We start from the raw sequence: 19,111 nt of genomic DNA, 5'->3' as shown, positions 1-19,111 counted from the left end.
TTGGAGATATACAAGTTATAAGAGAATGGTACAAATCATACTAACTAAATTTGTGACATGTTTAGCATGAAATTTCGTTAAGATTGTCTAAGTTAGCAATGATTCAAACACATATCAGACTCTTCAACTACGTTAACAAATTTCTATTGAACTTGGTAGGTATAATGTTGGTTTCTGCTTTGTTTTTTTTTGTGATATCCAAAGTTTTCTCGTTCCTTTTCTCTTTCTTTTTCTGGTGAAAGAAAATAGATATGTCCAAGGTTATCAAACTCGTGAGAGTCGAGAACTCAACTTCATTGAGTTTACTTTAGATGAAAAAACATTATATAAATAATATCTTAATTGAAATAAGTCTAAAAAATTATATAACTTTAAATAAATAAAAATTTATAGATATATTGTTCATAAAAATAAATATTGTAAAATATAAATACTTGGATTATTGTCATTAATTTTGACACATTTCATTAAAGAGGTGAGACGATAGAAAGGCGTAAGAGATAGTGACAATCAGGTCATGAAACCCTAAACCCCAAACGATCTTGTTTTTTTTTTTAATTTTTCTCCCTTTCAAGCTCGTAGAATCGCTCCAAACTCGCGATTCTACATGATCCTACCAATTTCACAGTCAATTTTACCGAGTTTACGCATAAAAGAGTTTACTTCCAAGTTAACTCGGAAGTCATATCTGAAAAAGTAAACTCGTACGAATTTACGAGTTAACTCGATAGTTTAATAACCATACACATCTCTGATTAGATATTTGTTTCAAACTTATTGAAATCTAACACGCTTTGTGTTTAAGCCCAAACCCAAGCCTACTTTGACTCGTTTACAGATTTTTCTTTATGCACCCTCTTAATTTCTAAATACTCCTCCGTAATCTTAAAAAAAACATTTTACCGTTCTTAAAAGTGATTTCTAGATTAGTAGTTTTGAACATCTTCCGGAACATGATTTCCGTAATAAAATTCCCAGAACAAGTTTTCTGAAACATATACAATATCTTTTAGAACGAACTTTCTTCTTCCTTTCACTTTGTAGTTGATAACAGAGGTGAAGCGATGATGATGTAGTAGCAATGATGACATGACAGTGGCGCAATGAGGGGGGTTTTCTAATCTTTTTCTCTTAATGTGACTGTGCAATTAATAATAGTGGGGTGCAGAAAGAAAATATTGATTGTTAACCCACTACAAATAATGGTTATAGTTGGTATATTTATTCTCTCGGCAATTGCTTTTCGCACTCCCATGTTTTGTTTTTGCGCCTTTATAGGATATTGGAAAAGTTGAAAATACCTCCATAACACATCTGATGCATTGCAATGCAGTAAAAATAATCTTGAGTCTGGATCTCAAATAAATTGTTGGCAACCACAAACGTATAACGCGACCTTTTTCTAATCTAATTATGTTTCCTTGTAAATTTACGAACGTTAGTAAGCCAATTTATGAATGTTGAAATCACCAAAGGTACATGATTTAAAGGACAAACTCACTTCTTTCATCAAACAAATTTTGCTCTAAGAAGAATTAGTGGGACAAGTATGAATTATAGGGCTTAGATATATTATCACTTTGATCTATTTGAGAAATATTACACAGGTGAATGAGAATTCCAATGGTGAGGGAGAAGAAAAGGAAGGAGAATGGTCCTTCCTCTTATCTGTTCAGGCGAAATTGTTTTCCTTCAAAAGATTGTCCAAAAGTCCAATCCTTGGGAGCAACATTGTAAGATGTAACAGTGATTCCATCGCTACCAGTGACCTCAAAAGAGAGAGGTTGATTCTGCAGTAAAGCATTAACATGCCAGTTCTGACCCCAGTTCCTACCCATTGAAAGCCAACCAGTTTTTGAACCCTTAACCTTCACACCCACAATGTTTCCCATCCCACCCACATTACTAATCAGTGCCGAAATGAAGATTCCAGAACCACTCAATGTGAACCGCATTCCTCCTTCTCTTCTGCACTCTATCCTGCTCCAAACACAAATTCAAATCTCACTTTTCAATTCCATGGCGTCTTCTTCTATACTCACATTTCAAATGTACTCAATTTTCTCAAACACTTTCTTTCTGCCGGTTAAACTTACATATTCAAAAATATTCTTTTCAAGATAGTAACCAATTTTTAACTATTATTATGAATAAATTTTATCACATTGCTATAATGAGAAAAGAGAGAAAATGATAGAGTGGGTGAAGGAGTACCTGCGATACTGCACTGGCATGTTGCCGGTGCCAGTTTTCCAGATTGCGATTTTCTCGAAAACTTCGGTGGGGAGAACGAAATGCTGCTTCGGAGGGTTACAGTGTCCGCTGAGGCTCTCGGCGTCGGATCCGTAGTTCGGTGCGCAGAAATTGGTGGCGGTGACGGCAACCGACGCGCCGGAGATGCACCAGCGGCGGTCGAAGTCGGCGTCCTCCTCGCGGCAGCGGAGCTCGAAGCAGGCGCCGCAGATCTGGCCGCGGTTGAAGAGGGCTTCGCTGAGTGCAGCGGTGGCCATGCCGTTGGGAAGGTCACCGTAGCCGCACGCGCCGCCAAGAGCATCGGTGGCGGCGTAGTGCGTGGCATGGGCGAAGAGCCACTCTGCCGGTGGAGAGGAGTCGGGGTCAGGGGTAGATTGGGAAAATGGCGCGGCGGGAGGTGAAGGAGAGTATAAAGTGGTGACTGTTGAAGAATTGAAGAATGCGAATAGAAGAAACAAGAGAACGGTTAGTTTTGACATTGATTTGCGTTTGGTTGTTGTTGCTGCTGCTGATACAAGCGATGGCAAAGTGATGCAAATCATATCTTCTTTTTCGCTTTTTCATAACCTTTCTATCTCTTTACTTGTTTGTCTTTTTCGTGCCTTTTACTGCATTCATTTCTGAATAACTGTTCCACGTGCTGGCTATTACTGACTCAATCTGCACAATAAAAGTTTCATAATTTCTGCACATTAATTATTCATCGTCAACCAAATGATCTTAGAGGACTTTGTATTGAATAGAATTTAGAATACACATGCCATTGATTGCAATGCAGAGAAGATGCTTTTGTTTTTGTCAAGTGGGGTCCTGTTTCCCAACATGAACGTGGAATCTCAGATGGAAATTTGTTTTGGTCCTTTCTTAATTCTTTATCCATGAAGAAATCTAAATTTCCGGGTTTATCTATTTTAACCTATATTATATAGCTTCTAAACAAGGCTCTCATTCATTTGTGTGGGTATGTATATAAAGGGAGATTGAAATGGAAGAAAACGCGTGCACCTGCCCCATTTACACTGGATGATCCAGCTCAAGTAAATTTCATTCTTATGAATCTACAAGTTCTTCTTCTTCGACACAAGTAACAATCCAAATTGGAGCGTTCATAAATCTAGGTATCATTATAGAAATATGTTAATTTTATAAAACTCTTGCCAAAGTTGTAAACATATTATAAAAATAATGAGATGATAAAATTCAAATAAAATAAAATCTTATAATATGATTTTTGCATTGAATTATTTAGATAAAATTAATGTAGATTTAGCACAAGATATTATATACGTTAGAAATATTATATTATTAGATATATTATAATTTTTTTTTATTTTCACTTAATTTGTTATTATTATTTTTGTATTTTAAGTTTATCTTATATCTTCTAATTGTAAATGCAGTATTTTGTGTATATTCAATATCAGAAAGATTAATCTAATGCAGAATTTTTATTATATTGAATATGATATAACTTAAGGTTCTTTTGAAAAATTTTCGTCGCCCTTGTCCACTTCAATCGTTGTCGTCATCGTTAGAGTCGTCATCGTTCCACCGTCACCATTGTTGGAACATCAGTTTCGACTGGTGACCCCACGGTTATACTCGTCTTGGTCAGGCAACCACAACTTCGTCGAGATTGTCGTCAATAAAGTTCATACCTGTTCTCACGTGCCGACCACAGTTTGCTATCGTCGTTTTTTCCTGTCGTGCATGGCGGTAGTGCGTCATCATCTTCGGCGTTGACAACCTTCGTTGGACTCGTCGCAACCTCTTCTATCTGCATTTGGCCTTGCTGCATTGATGGGTTGTCTTTCGGTTTTAGGTTTTTTCTCTCTCTTGCTTATTCATGGCTTCCTCTCCTTCTTACATTTCTTCTGTTACCAGTATTTGATTCATTCATATGTATTAATTATGTCAATGTGCATTTATCTATTGATAAGTTAAATGATACTAATTATGTGATTTCGGTATCAAACGTTAAATTTTGACTTAAGAGTAATGAGTATGTTGATCATATTACTTAGAACGTGACAACTATTAATTTCGTTATGGTTACCCGTTGATTGAAAATTGATGCTTAATTATGCGTTGTTTTGAAGGGTACCATTCACTCTTCTTTAAAACAAATGTTTCGTCCCTACGAAACATGTTTTAATATCTAGGAACACGTCAAATTATTATACAGCAATGATACTCAATGTATTTATGGTGTTTGTCATGATCTTTTCAAAGTTGTTGCTTCATGGCATCAAGACTCTATGACAGATTATATGGGTAAAATTCATGCTTTTTTTCATGAATTTAATGAGTTATTGTCTCCTGTCTCTACTAATGCCCAATAAATAGAGCAACGGTCAAAGTTCTTCATGATATTGACATTACACGACCTTGCAGATAATAATTTCCAGATACATGATCAGATTTTGGGTTCACCTATTGTACTCACTTTAACTTCTATTTGTTCCATTCTTTTACATGTACCTAGCAAACACATCAATGATACACCTATTTTTGTTATGATTCCTCTGTGTTGGCATCTCAACGCGATAAAATCACTCTCCCAAGTCGGGAAAAGGATGTCACAAGTGTGACCATTGTTACAAGCTAGGCCACAAGATTGACAAGTGTTATGCATTACATGGTCATCCTCCTAGATCTGTTGTTGTTGTTCAAACTGATTCTCCCTCACAATCACCTATTAGAGATCTTCCTTCATCCGATATTACCGACAACTCTGTTATTTTTAGTAAAATTTTCAAATGATATAAGGATAAACAACCTTATAGTATCACATTTGTACCACACATAGGTACATCTTTTGTTGGTTTGACTCCATCTTCTTCTCTTGGTCCTTGAGTTCTTGACTCAAGAACCACATATCACATTACTATTAATAAATCTTTGTTTTCTTCTTTATCTTCTTGGATCTTTTACCTTCTGTTAAAATGGCTTATGGATATAGAATATTAGCTCATGGTATTGGGACTGTTAACCTTTTTCCTTTTTATCATTGATAATGTTCTTTATGTTCTTAGGTCTCCTTTTAACTTATTATCCATTAGTCATCTAACTTGTTCTCTAGATTTTGTTATTTCTTTTAACAAAGATTTTGTTTGTTTACAGGACCGAAATTCGAGATAGGTGATTGGCACTAAATGTGAGTCTCATGGTCTTTATCATCTTCGCCCTTCTACACATGTTAGCGCAATTATGGAGATTCATCTCTTCTTCATGCAAAGTTAGGTCATATCTCTCGTGCCAAATTGCAATAGTTTGTTCCTAACTTATCCAAGTTGTTCAATTTGGTTGTTAGTCGTGTCAAATAGAATAACATATTCGTAGTTCCTTTCCTCATAGTGTCTCACAACATGTTTCATCTCCTTTAATATTTTTGGGGTAATATTATTCTTACTGTGTGCTATCTCGTTAGTCATATGCCCTCTTCGGGTTCAGATAATAAAATATCTCATTCTATTTTATTTTCTCGTGAACCTCTTCATTCCTTACCTCTTAAAGTTTTTGGGCTACATGTTTTGTTCATAATTTTAGTTCTGATCTTGATAAGTTATCTCCTCAATCACACAAATGTGTTCTTTTAGGTTTTACTAGATCAAAAATAGGATACAAGTGTTTTTTTTATTCTTTTAACTGTTATTTTGTTTCTGTAGATGTCACATTCAATGGGTCTTCCTTTTATTTTAACTATCATTTTTCTTTTGATATGTCTTCCTCTAATAATATCAATATTTTTATTATGTGTGCTCCTTCAATTATGCCTAGTCCACCACTTGTTTCTCAACAACCACAAAGCGACTCAATTCAAGTGCCAATTCGTTTGTCTCATTCAACTCTGACAATTGAGTTTGTCCTTCTATGCCCTCCTAAAAGGTATACACTTTATCTATAATCTCTTTCCACATTATATTTCTTTAAGTTTTCATAAATTGTCTTCACCTTTTTATATATGTCTTTCATCTATTTCTTTTGTGACCATCCTAAAATCTATCAATGATGCCTTAGCCCATCTTGTTTGGAGTCACAACAAGATAGATGAACTAAGCATTTTTTAGAATAGTGGAACTTGGGAGCTTGTCTTATTACCATTTGAAAAATCTGTTGTTGGTTACAGGTAGGTTTTTTCTATCAAAGTTGGTTGTGATGGAACTACTAATCGCCTTAAAGTCCGTCTTGTGAGCAAAGGTTACACACAATCTGAGTTGGATTATGGTGATATTTTTCTCTAGCAACAAAGATCACATGTCTTAGTTTATTTAGAACCATGAGATTTTTCAACAATAGTCTCTATCAACTGGATGTAAAAAATGTGTTCCTCAACGGAGATTTACAAGAAGAGATTTATATGGAACAACCTCTAGGATTTGTTGCTCAAGAGAATTATCTTAGGTTATTATGTCTCTTTGCAAATCGTTATATGGCCTAAAACAATCTCGTAGGACCTAGGTTGAAAATTTTAGTAAAATTGTTCAACAATTTGGTATGACTCAGTGTGATATAGATCATTCAACATTTTATCGTCACTCAAGTGTTGGATGTGTCTACTTGATAGTATATATTAATGACATCGTTCTTACAAGAAACTTGATAGTATATGTTGATGAGATTGTTCTTACCAACAATGACAATCATGACATCTCTTAGATGAGACAACTTTGCAAACATTTTCAAACCAAGTATTTTGACAAACTTAGATATTTCTTAGTATTGAGGTGGCACAATCCAACGATAGTATTGTTATATCTTAAAGGAAATATGCATTGGATATTTTGAAGAAAACTAGATTGATGAATTCAAAATTTGTTAATATACCCATAGATCCTAATACTAAACTTCTACCAAAACAATAGAATCCTATTTTAGACCTCAAACAATATAGAAGACTAGGTGAAAAATTGAATTATCTTACAATTACTCGTCTTGACATATCTTTTGCAGTTTGTGTAGTAAACTAATTTCTTAATTTCCCCTATAAAGATCATTATAATGCAGTTATTCGTTTATTAAAGTACATTAAATGATTTCCTGAAAAAAAGAAGTTATTATATGGTTCCAATAAACATACAATAGTGATTTGTTATTCGGATGTTGATTGGACGGGATCTCCTTATGATAAAAGTCTACATTTGGATATTATGTCTCCATTGGTGGTAACTTGATCTCTTGAAAAAGCGAGAAACAAAATGTTATGACAAGATTTAATGCAAAAATATAATATAGAACTATGACTTTAGTCACTTGTTTAGCTTGAGCAATTGCTTAAAGAGTTACAATTTAAAAATGTTATTCAAATGATAATTATATGTGACAATCATGTTACTCTTCATATTAGTTTTAATATTGTCTTTTCTAAAAAGATTAAACATATTGAAATTGATTGTCATTTTATTTTAGAGAAGATTGTATCTAGAGACATCAAGACTAAATTCGCTAATTTAAGTGATCAATTAACATATATTTTCACTAAAATTTTACAAGAATCGAGAATTAATTATATTTGTAACAAGTTTGCTATATACAATATGTATATGCCAACAATATTAAATATATTATTTTATTAAATATCTTAAATAAATATTTTATCATAATTTTTTATCTTTAATTAATATATTTTGTCTATTATAAACATAATATAATATTATATATATATATATAACTCAAAAGATTAATCTCATATATTTATTCTATTATAAATATATTTTATATGTATATTTAAGACAAAATAGATTAGTTTTGATTAAAACTCTCGGATAATATTTATATTTGTATAGAAATCTTAATTCGATCTTTTCTATTTAATCTGTCTTCAATTTTGAAAATTGAAAATGGATAAGAAATAAGCTTTTTTTTTTCGTTAAGTGGAGATAAACAAAGTTAATGAGTGTTGATGTGGTACATAGACATGGGTTTAATTGGGTCCCATTTCTTCGAAAACCTTTGGCTCTTTTTCTTTCCTTTCTCGAACGAATTTTGTCTGTACTCGCTTACAGCTCAGGGTTAGGGCTTGGGATTTTTTTTTGGGGTTTTTATTCTTTGCAATTATGAACTCTTGTTGTTAGTTGGTGATGGTTGAGAGTCAGGATAATGGAGGTGCTTATAGGTTGCGACCATGGAAGGCTCACACATGGACTTTTGGTTTGGCTGGCAGATATGAGGAGGTAGCATTGCTTATTGAAGGAAATTCGTAGAATTGCTCATATTAGTCTCACAATTGCGTTGAGGTGTAGATTAAACCCTAATTCCATCAACATCTATTGACGACGCTTATGTCCATATTGAGACGACTTAAAACGAAAAAACGGAATTGAGATTCTCTGAGAAATTTCCGAGGTTTTAACCATTAATTTTCTATATAATTTCAAATATATTTTCCATGCCCCTACAACTCATTTGGTCACCCAACATATCCTAGTCCCGACAACATTGCTCTGAAATTCTCAAAATATGACTGTTTGAAAATTTTCCATCTTTCTAAGCTTTAGAATATATGAACAAGTAGGTTCACAAGCACGGCACAAGTATGTAACTTACACTCTGCGTGCTCATACGGAGCATAAAAAGTTGGAAAATAAAAACACTAGATATAATTCACAGTTGAAACTTGAAACTAAAAAAGAAAAATACAAAACGACAGGTTTACGGATTTGAACTGCCGAAGAATGTGCGATGCAACATTAATGTCAAAATTTCCAGCTACCCCCTTTTCCACCTGTGTCATGCCAACTCACATTCAACAGCTTAAACAAGCATTACAGCTCATCATCTCAAAGGGAACACCTTTTGAAGGAAAAACCATCTCGGGTAAAGCTACAACGAAAGGTGGATGCATTGCTCTTCTCTATTATCATTTGTCACAGATGAAGACTGGTTTTCTCTCCCTGCCATGCACCTTCGATATGGCACAAACCCTTTTCCATCACATGTTTCAGGACCCTCTCTCATCTTTAGTAGGGATATGGCTGATGTTTCACTGGGTGTGATGTGCCCAATAAGTTCCAATCTTCCATCCCCCTTGCATATGTTTAGAGGTATTGGTTTGCATGCTTCAGTTCTTGGAGAAGAGGGTTTGCATGTATCTGTTACAAAAAGTGTAATCCCAAAGAGTTTCAAAGTCTGCCCGGAAGATTCTTCTTTGATGAAAACACTTTCCTTTGTAGGAAGCTTTAATTTCTAGACATTGAGATCAAACAATAATATAAGGTCATATATCATTTTGTCAATACTCTGTGGTGATGATATTGTAATCAATAAAGATTAGGAAGTATACCATAAGAGACTTCTCATCATGAGAAGAATCAGCGTTTATCCCAGCTTCTTCGGATGTTGTATGGATGTCGCTGATGGATGACACGGGGGACAAACTTTCATTTGGTGTGTCTGAATCTGAGGAGCTAAGGATGTCTGAACCAGCTCCTGATAATACTGATTTCGGAGATTGGTTTTCTTGATCAAAATCTGATGACTTCAGAGAACCAGACTTCGTAAGTTGTTCTGGGATTGAAGTTTCTTTATTAGGAGTCTCAACTAGTTTACGAGGGTAAGGATGCATTGGCTTTCGTTTTGGTCTTGGAGGAGGAATTTCAATTGATTCCGCTCTATTTGTAACATTCCCAGTAGGGTCGCGAAGAACCTGCCATCAAAAGTAAAGACAAAGTAATTAGAGGGAATTCAAAGATAACACATGAACCCTTAAATCCCAAAGAAGGTAGCGTTTTGAATATCCTAGAGTCATCAAAATCTTAACTTGCCTGATGTATGGTTTATGGTAAGTAGAAAACATGACTCAGAATGATTATTAGAATAGAGCAGTAAACCTTGGAAAAAAACTTCTGAGCATGACTTCGAATCTGCACAGCAGTCTTTGTGCCAACATGTTCTGTTGTCAAAATAAAGTATCTCAAAACTCAGACCAAACACAATCACACTTCTTCATTACTCATACATCACGCACAAATTCTTGCCCAAGATATTCAGGCTTTTAATTAATAATACCTTCAATACGCCGCCAAGCCCGACCATGCAGCTTTAAAGCTTCAAGGAACTTCTTATGTTCTTCATCTGTCCACCTCTCTCTCTGTTTTGTGATAGTATATGGTTTCCTTACCTGTTGAAGAAGAAAGAAAACTGATTAAAACAAAGAAGACCTTAACAGAAGGAAAAGAGAAGAATTATAACATGCAAAGTGTTAATAATTAAAGAATTCAGGTAGAACCTTCAGAGCGTAGTCACTCCCACAGGAAAACTGGTCATTAAGTTGAATATGTGGAGCGGAATGCACTCCAGAACTCAAAGATACACCACTTCCTACTGAAGGATCATCCTGTGATCTGTTAAATCCATTCTGATCCTACATTCAATTCAAAGAGAAAAGAAATATAAGGAATTATAATCGTCAAAAGAACCCCAAATTTTTCACATATATAGTCGCCAACCAGGCCAAAATTATTTGTCAACTAAGGAATCAGAAATGTTTCAAGCGAATCTTTCACTCCACAAGAAGACAAGTAGCGACAACACCTAAGAAATATTTGAAGGAAAAAGAAAACAATGAAACAACTCTTTGATAAAGACATGAACAAGTGTCATTCACAATAGGTTAAGCAGGTCTCCTTTTAATAACTGTTTCCCCAAGGGAAGCATTCAAATCCTCTTTAGGTGTGTAAATTCAACCGTTCATGAGAAATCTATGCATGTTTGGCATTTGAAATGGGCAAACCAAAACGCAATTAATTTTCTCTCTTTTCCACCCTTTTTAACAAATACTCCTAACATATCCCACCCAAAAAGATTACAATCAACATTGAAATTGACCACAATCTCAGCCACCCCTTACAAATATGAGTTTAGTATCAAAAAATTCATAAGGAAAACATAGCTGACTGAAACTTATGTATTACATACGCGAATCGCCATAGCTTCAGAAACCAAATCACTGATCTAGATCTTCTGCTCCTCTTCGCAGTTGCAAACTTCCACGACTTCACCGTTGGATATTGCTTCCCTCACTCACAATCAGATCACAACCTAGGTGTACTAAAACTTCTCTTTCTGGATACAAATCCCAAATAAGAAAAGTACAACTCAAACAACTCTCCCTTCGAAAGCTAGAAACAGAACCAAACAAATTGTGTACAACAATGGACCCACCTTGATCCAAAAGTCAATTTATCATACAAACACTGCCTTGATTCTTCACTTCACCAACCACTAATTCACATCTCAGAATCACAAAACAAAATAGAACCCTCTGCATATCTACAAATCCTGTGTTCAAGCACTACCAAACGATGATCGCAGAAAACAAATTAACCCCTCCTCAATCAACAACTGCATGGATGGAAATCCATCCACCGCACACCTTTCCCCTAAGAAATTTCCAATCTTTTCATAATAGAAAGGGGCTCATAACTCATAAGCCACACCACTAACTCAGCAGAAGCAAAAAAGAAAAAAGGAATGGAAAATCAACAAAATTACACAAGAACCCAGAAAGGAAAATGGTTAATTGTGTGAGAAAAAGAGTTATTGATGGGTTTGAATTAACAGAGAAAGAAAGATAAGAGGTTGCAGATAGATAGATAGATATATGGAGAAGTTGGAAAGGAGTGAAAGCTCAGACTCCGAAAGTGCTTCTTGTGATTGTTGTTGTGATTGACAAAAAGAAAAGGAGCAACAAGGGAGTGACACGTAAGATTTGAACTTCTATTTTCTCGTAGGAAATTTTGAAACTTTATTTTTTCCCTTATTCCTCCGACACCGAAATCTCGAGAATTCGAAGGAATCTTGTGGCTCTCGTCGAAAGTTTTCGAGGACACGTGGCGTACGGCCATGGACCCCGTTTTCGCTCTCTAGAAAAAATTGGTGTTTTAAATTCGGTGGGCGAAGAAAAAGTGCTATGGATAATTTCGGACACGTCACACTCGCGGGTGAAAGTGAAGCACCACGCTACTCGCGGGTTAGGCAGTGCCACGCGTCCACTCACTCAGTGCACAATTAAAGCGTGGCCCATGTTTTTTTTCAGAGATCGAAACAGATAAATGCCATTATTTATTAGCTTCTGTTCTAATATGCTCTCTGTCTGCTTTTATTTTAATGGATCTATTAATCTCTGTTTCTCATTTATTTACTTAAAAATAATATATGTGAATTAAAAACTGTAATTAATATTTTTCATATTGGTCTGCGGATTTTTAACTATTTTCTTTATTTATAATTGTAAACAATTTGTAAAGGGTATGTGAAAATAAGGATAAAATCAAAGAAAAAAATTAATTATAAAAATCATTTTTATATCTTAAAAAAAAACATTTTAAATTAACGATCAAAGTTTTATAAAAAGTTGTTTTATTTTTCTTTGTTGACTCTTCTGATGGTCTATCTCATTAAGTTCTGGTTACCTTTTTTAGGAAAAAATGCTTTATTTTTACTGAATATAATTGAAGCTCAAAATAGAAGTTTTCCTTTTCATTTATGCTTTATTAACTTATTATAATTTTGGAAAACTTTATAGTTCGGACGATTTATTTATGACATTAAAAAACTAAAAAAGAACCTTGAAATGTACCAATGTAAATAAACTCTTTACTTTCCATATTTTACTAGTAATAGAGATTAATTGTGAAGTCAACAAAAGTAAGTATTTTTTCTACCATATTTAAAGAATGACGTGGATGCTCTGATACAATAATTTCATTTTTATGATTGTGACAGGGATAATAAATTTACAATGAATGATTAAAATTAAAATGGCGGCATTTATTATTATTATTGTTGCTATTATTTTAAAAGAATTGGATATTTCTGAAGTTAAAATATCTATCTATTTATTAGAGGCTATACAAAATGAAAGAGTGTGAATGCGACTTTTTGCTCTGCGCTTTTTGCCACGTCATGCCACTAGCCGACTCACGCACCAGATGCTGCCACGTGTACGAATAGGAAAAGGATAGCACTCCACTACCTTCTTCACAGCCACAACTTCTTTCTTCCTTTTCTTTTATTCGAAATATTTCTGACCACATATTTTTATTTTGGGGTTTTAATTTTTTTTAATTGGACTTTTATTGAAGTGAAGGTTGCAATCAATATGAATAAGAGGCCCAACATTCTGTTCCAACCTAAATGTTTGGTTCTTTTATCAATTAAACTTTTCTATAATCTTTTTGTTTATCCAATCCTATATTTCAACTATGGTTTATTTTCTTCCATCTTTTAGTTTACTAAGATTGAGATAAGATTAAATCTTTGTACTGTCATACCACAAAAAGACGTGTAAATGATCTCGTTTACTTTAACTAAATTCGGATAAGATGAAGACAAAGGTTATTCGACTACGCATGAGTGGAGATTGAATGGACAATTCCAGTAACAAAGTACTTTTTAAAGAGACACTAAGAATCAAGGTTAAGATAAGTATCATAGTGTAATAGGTTGAGATTGAACCGTGATTAAGACTTCACTAATTTTAAGTTCACCTCAAAAGTTATAAATAAATGTTAAAGTTAAGAGGTATGTGATCGCATTTATTGTGAATTTAAGACTTTGCTTTGACCCCATTCAGATTAATTACTGACTTAAGTATCGAAGTATCTTTGACAGGTACCCCAATCGATTTAGAGAGCTGACGAAGGAAGATTTGGACTTAGAACAAAGATAAGGACTCATACGTCTAAAAAGTAAAAACATGAAAGTATATTTTGTGTAATTGTTGAACTCTACATCTGAAACACTAACTAAAACAATTTGTATAAACTCTATTATTGTCTTGTATATACACTAAGAATATTTTCTAATAATTATGATTATTGATGTGTTTTTTTTTAACGAAATCATTATTTATCTACTTCAATTTTTAGCTCTTAAATAGTTGCAAAGTTTCCTTTTTGATTCCATGAGTTTAGTCATATATAAGGTTAATGTTATGGTCTTAATCCCTCCAACTGATAACTAAAGAAATTGTAGATTCTTCTATGTTTCAATTTGGACCAATAATTGCCAAACATCCCAAGTCGTGTCAGAAGTTAAGGACTAATCAACCAAACATTGGACCTAAATTCTTGTTAAATGTTAATCAAACGTCTCAATCAGTGATAATAAATCATTAATATGTTCTACCTAATGACATTGGCAATTATAACTTATATGTCTGACTAATTTAATGAGGTCCTACTATATATCATAATAGGAGAAAAGTGAGATATAACAATAAATTTGGGCATATCAAACCTTTTCGACCAAACTAAAACTGAGTTTAGTATTGACACAAACATTAAACATTGAGACTTATTTCTACACATGCTTAAGATAGATGGGCCTGTCAAATTCCAATAGATTGAATTTGGCGAAGTTTTGATTCTAGATGATGATGCTTTTTAGAATAACTGGTAAAGATAAGATGCAAATGAAAATGGTTGATGGTATTGAAACCAAATTCGGGTATATGCCCAAATTCTTGAAGAACTCAATTTCTTTAAACACTTTAGTGCCCATGCTACTTGGAGTTAGGATAACTAGATATGAAGGAAACAGTTCCCCATGACAATTTAGTAGAAATAATTCAAATTCAACAGTGAGAAGAATTTGCTATACTAAGAAAAAAAGACTTGTATATTCACATCAGTTAGTGAAAATTACCCATGTAGCACTTTCAATCATTCAATTCAAATTCGGTAAACTTTCCTATTCGATTCTAAGATATTTTCAATAATTCTCAATAATTAAATTATGTTTATCATACAACAACAAAGTTAGAGATAAGCACTGCCTGGCCTAGAAGAAAAGGAATGAACAAAACACCATCATGTATGTTTCCACGGATAAAATTTCTTCATTTACACAAAATGAGATTTAATCATAAATAAATAAACCAAAAATCTAATGCCAATGTCTATCATTCAAAGAAACTGAAAATGTAACACGTGCATACAACAGAAATTATGAACTACGTCTACTTGTTACAATTAATTACAAAATTTGAGCACCCAGGTTACTCATTATCAGTTGAAACAATTCATAGAATGATCACAGTGGTTTGAGCAGTTCATAAAAAATAACTCAGCAATTTGCCAAGCACTTTGTGTCTGCGGATCACTAATAATATTCTCAACTTATAGACTGAAAATGAGTGTGGGTTTGACAGGACAATGTTGTTAATTCTAACTTTGCCGCAAAAATATTCCAAGTAATCAATGACGTGGAAGATAATGAATTGTTCCACCAAAAGTTTCCTCATTTTGGAAAAGATCAGCTGCATATCTTCAGAGGCTGAATGCCGCAGCTACCATTCAGCTGAAACTTCACTCTGGTTCTAGCCAATTGCATCCTAACGTCATAGACAGCTATCTGCTGGAACCGTCTTCAGTAATTTGGCAAGTTCATAAGACTTAAAATCTTTCCCATAGCATAAGCTTAGATCCAGAGCTGTTTTTCCGTCCTGAAAAAAACAAACAATCAAGTTCTAAGTAAGGGAAACAAATAAACCCTTGATGACTAGTTAGAAAGGAAGTTTCCCGCTTCATCGATTTCTATCTCTAACAATAAGGTTTTGAAATCAAACGGAGCGGTAGACACTTGACAACATTAGCTTCACTGGACTATAACAGTGTAATCCAAAAAGACTAGAAATATAAGAAAGAATAAAGGGAATGATAACAAAACATGTTCAATCTGATCCATTTAATTCATTATAACTGCCTTATTCTGTTGTGGAATGTATGACAAAAAATTACCTTATTTTTCCTTGTCTTATCAGCCCCATTGACTAATAAAATTTTTGCTATATCTCTATTTCTGCTCTGAATGGCAACGTGCAAGGGGGTCCAACCATCCTGACAGATTCTTAAAGTCGTAAATATAAACCATATACATAAAATAGAAAAACATAAAAAGAAAAGCTAATAAAAGCAAGCTTGTGTTAAAGAAATGCTCACGTTATCTTCAACATTGACATCAGCCTTGTACTTGATCAATAATTTCACAGTCATCTTGGCGCCAACTTGAACTGCATAATGAAGTGGAGTGGCTCCATCCTACCATAGGAATAGATGGTCAAAAACACTTCAGACTGCAGTTAACAGTTTATGACAGTTATGCAAAAGAATGCTTCCTCACCTTATCCTTAACATGCGGATTTGCTCGTCTCCGTAGAAGATGGCTAATCAAAGTATCTTTTTTACCTATAATTGCCTTATGAAGTGCAGTAAGGCCTTCCTGTTTGATCAAATAATGTTATTCAAGCCCAGGCTAACACTATGCATAAGTTGGAAAAATATAAACAACAAACACCTTATCAGGCAAATCAATGTCCATGCCGTTATCAAGAAGCTTATCCACGCAACTCATCTGCATTGATAGCACAAGAGTGTGCAGTGGGCTCCATTTTTCCTGAAAACATGAATACAAGGGCTTAAGTATAAATAAGAAAGTGAACACTGCGAGAGACAGATGCAGAGTCACAGACTTACAGTTGATATTTTTTCCAAGTTAGGAGTAACATTCTGTTGCAATATTGCTCTTTCTTCTGGTTCCAAAAGCTGTTCAACCTCTGCAATAATGAAAATATCTTCTTATAGTATCTGATTATAGTCCAGGATCAAAAAAGATATTCTACAATCTACTTGTGAAACTTCTTTAGCACATGTCAGGAAGTTGTTCAATCTTAAAATCATATTGAAAGTAAGAACTACAAGCACTAAAGAGGAAGAAAATGTAAAGCAGTAATTTAAAAATTGAATTGTTTATTAAACCGTTAAGGTTAGTAGTTCACAGCAAGAGTGGTTCAACTAGTTTAACTGACATTTGGCAGTTAACAGGATCTTATAGAAAAAGATATTTGAAAAATCAAGGGTTCATCAAGTTTTTAGTCCCTGAAGATTTTACATAAATCACTTTTAATTCCTAAATAAGTATTTTTGGATTTGTTATCCCTACATTTTTCCTTTGTTGGCAATTTTAGTTCTGTTGTGAAGTAACATGGCGAACTAATGATCAAGCTGACATCAATGTATCTGACGTAACAATCCTGTGTAAATTTTTGTGGCAACCTGTTATTTTATTCTCCTATCAACTATTCTGAAGTTATCAACTAGTCTGAAAATATGAGATTAAAAACACAGTTTAGCACAAAAATTATGGTTGTCAGTCTAGAACTATACTGATCTAGTTTTCAAAACCATGTTATGGCTCCAAAAGAAACAAAGCAATGAGAAAAAAAATTAACCTTTCTTAATAAGTTCGTCATAGTTGTCCCTTGAAGTTACATTAACATCAGCAACAACTGAAGCCCTCATTCCGTCACTTTCAAATAGAAAGTGGTCTTCAACTTCCTCACTATCAGACTCACTGTCACTGCCAGTATCTGGTTCTTCCCAAGTTCCTACTTCTTGTTCGGTTTGAAAATAAGATATATCTTGGCCTGATTTAATCACACCAAGACTCCTAAGTTTATAATCATCCCAAGCAAAAGAGACACACAGTTTTCTATTATTTGGATTTCTGTACATTTTATAAAACACAGCGCCTAATTTGGAGTCCGTAGCAGATTCGGCATTGATTGTAGACCATGGAATAGTCAAAACAGATACTCTAGCCCAAGAACCCATTTCTGCCTCCCTGAAATGGAGATAAAAGAAGCAGCAATAAAAACAAAGCAAAGAATTTACATATAGTGGTCGCTGAAAACATCATCACGATGAGCACATGTTAACACAAGCAACCATACCCTGGAAGAACACCATGATGGGAAAGTGCAAAAGAAAAACATTTGCAGCGAAGAAATTGCACAATTTACCAATAAAGTTTATTTAGTTTTTGCATATATGAAACCAGAGAAAATTGGGAGTCCAATTACATGTAAGGTTAAAAACCTACAATCTCACTAACACGTGTCGACACATCTGTCCACAATCAACAATGTGCAAACACAGTATTACAGGATTCTAGTTTCACATCCAAGACTAGCACTGATAAGTCAAACATATATTAATTCTTTTCCTTCTAAACTTCAAATCATATGAATTTCAGTTCACCTTAGATATGAGTTTTCAAAATTCAACAAGACCTAATAAATTAATATATCACAACATTTATCACCCACGCCAAAGGAGTGAAATTAGATATGTTTATTTATCACTAAAGGTCAGTTCAATACGGTTTAGAAACATAAGTTTCAAAACATTTTTAAATTAGTCTAGTCATTTCTATTTAGAAATTAGTGAACCCAAAATAACAGAATGCAATATACATCAAGGAAATGTCATAACTGAACACCAACATCATAGGTAAGACGAGTAGCGTGGGTAGTTCACAGAGAATGTGGAGCATTCCTTAAATGGTTGAAGTTCTGACATTCCCTCTTTGCACAGTCTCTAAACTGCCAAGAGACGACTAACTAGAAAAAAAAGAACAGAGCCAAACCCTAAATTCGCAAAATTCTCTTTTATTTCTCAGTACAAACCAATCGGGTCCTGAACTCGTTCCCCAACTCGATATTTAAACGAGGACAACAAAGTCATGCACCAATCCAATTGAAATACTAAAAGCCAAATCATAGGAACTAATCACTCCGTCAAAATCAAGAACCAAACTCGTGCACGCGGTTCAATCAACATCTTATCAATTTAAATATTAACAGAACAAGAACATGTTTCATTCGAACCTTGTGTAGTAGACTATAAATGTTTCGTAGCAGAAACACCAATTTTCAGATTATGGAGCAACAGAATCACATCACAAATCCGACAAACTCCATATCAAGGTTCCAAGAACATGGTGAATTCGAGGAGACTGTCGACTGTGTCTGGTTTTCTTATCGCAATGGATTTGATTGAGAAAAATTCCAGGCTTG

At 34.1% G+C, this 19,111-nt stretch overlaps 3 protein-coding genes across 4 annotated transcripts; all 3 read right to left on the bottom strand.

Moving 5' to 3' along the window:
* Positions 1-1,539: 1,539 nt before the first annotated feature.
* LOC124830746 (expansin-A13-like) lies at positions 1,540-2,989 on the bottom strand. Its single transcript, XM_047304545.2, has 2 exons — positions 2,215-2,989; positions 1,540-1,980 (listed from the first exon to the last, which is right to left on the bottom strand). The coding sequence occupies exons 1-2, from the start codon at positions 2,793-2,795 to the stop codon at positions 1,665-1,667; spliced, it is 897 nt and encodes a 298-aa protein (XP_047160501.1). The 5' UTR covers positions 2,796-2,989; the 3' UTR covers positions 1,540-1,664.
* A 5,724-nt stretch (positions 2,990-8,713) lies between these two features.
* LOC124830744 (protein REVEILLE 2-like) lies at positions 8,714-11,913 on the bottom strand. 2 transcript variants are annotated; one of them, XM_088114833.1, is made up of 6 exons: positions 11,170-11,913; positions 10,481-10,615; positions 10,261-10,372; positions 10,083-10,144; positions 9,536-9,898; positions 8,714-9,438 (listed from the first exon to the last, which is right to left on the bottom strand). In XM_088114833.1, the coding sequence occupies exons 1-6, from the start codon at positions 11,179-11,181 to the stop codon at positions 9,076-9,078; spliced, it is 1,047 nt and encodes a 348-aa protein (XP_087970959.1). In that variant the 5' UTR covers positions 11,182-11,913; the 3' UTR covers positions 8,714-9,075. The 2 variants fall into 2 exon arrangements, with proteins under 2 accessions (XP_087970959.1, XP_087970960.1); XM_088114834.1 differs by having other exon boundaries at positions 10,481-10,609.
* A 3,216-nt stretch (positions 11,914-15,129) lies between these two features.
* EMB506 (Ankyrin repeat family protein) lies at positions 15,130-19,111 on the bottom strand. The gene is made up of 8 exons (XM_047304542.2): positions 18,923-19,111; positions 17,486-17,877; positions 16,731-16,810; positions 16,552-16,650; positions 16,378-16,476; positions 16,197-16,295; positions 15,996-16,094; positions 15,130-15,700 (listed from the first exon to the last, which is right to left on the bottom strand). Exons 2-8 carry the CDS (start codon positions 17,865-17,867, stop codon positions 15,596-15,598), a joined length of 963 nt encoding a protein of 320 aa, XP_047160498.1. The 5' UTR covers positions 17,868-17,877; positions 18,923-19,111; the 3' UTR covers positions 15,130-15,595.

The sequence above is a fragment of the Vigna umbellata genome, chromosome 5 (assembly GCF_029865625.1).
Source record: "Vigna umbellata cultivar VRB3 chromosome 5, Vumbellata_1.0, whole genome shotgun sequence".
Lineage (NCBI taxonomy): Eukaryota > Viridiplantae > Streptophyta > Magnoliopsida > Fabales > Fabaceae > Vigna > Vigna umbellata.
The sequence above is the reverse complement of the archived record's forward strand: the minus strand, read 5'-3'. Positions and strand labels throughout refer to the sequence as shown.

Coding starts and splice junctions, on each gene's coding strand:
- LOC124830744 (XM_088114833.1), bottom strand. Junction 10,373..10,480: donor GGAGTGACTACGCTCTGAAG/GTTCTACCTGAA, acceptor CTTCTTCAACAG/GTAAGGAAACCATATACTAT. Junction 9,899..10,082: donor CTCAGAAGTTTTTTTCCAAG/GTTTACTGCTCT, acceptor TTTTGATGGCAG/GTTCTTCGCGACCCTACTGG.
- LOC124830746 (XM_047304545.2), bottom strand. CDS start 2,795: ATGATTTGCATCACTTTGCCATCGCTTGTATCAGCAGCAGCAACAACA. Junction 1,981..2,214: donor ATGCCAGTGCAGTATCGCAG/GTACTCCTTCAC, acceptor TGTTTGGAGCAG/GATAGAGTGCAGAAGAGAAG.
- EMB506 (XM_047304542.2), bottom strand. CDS start 17,867: ATGGGTTCTTGGGCTAGAGTATCTGTTTTGACTATTCCATGGTCTACA. Junction 16,477..16,551: donor ACATTGATTTGCCTGATAAG/GTGTTTGTTGTT, acceptor TTGATCAAACAG/GAAGGCCTTACTGCACTTCA. Junction 16,095..16,196: donor ATGTCAATGTTGAAGATAAC/GTGAGCATTTCT, acceptor AGAATCTGTCAG/GATGGTTGGACCCCCTTGCA.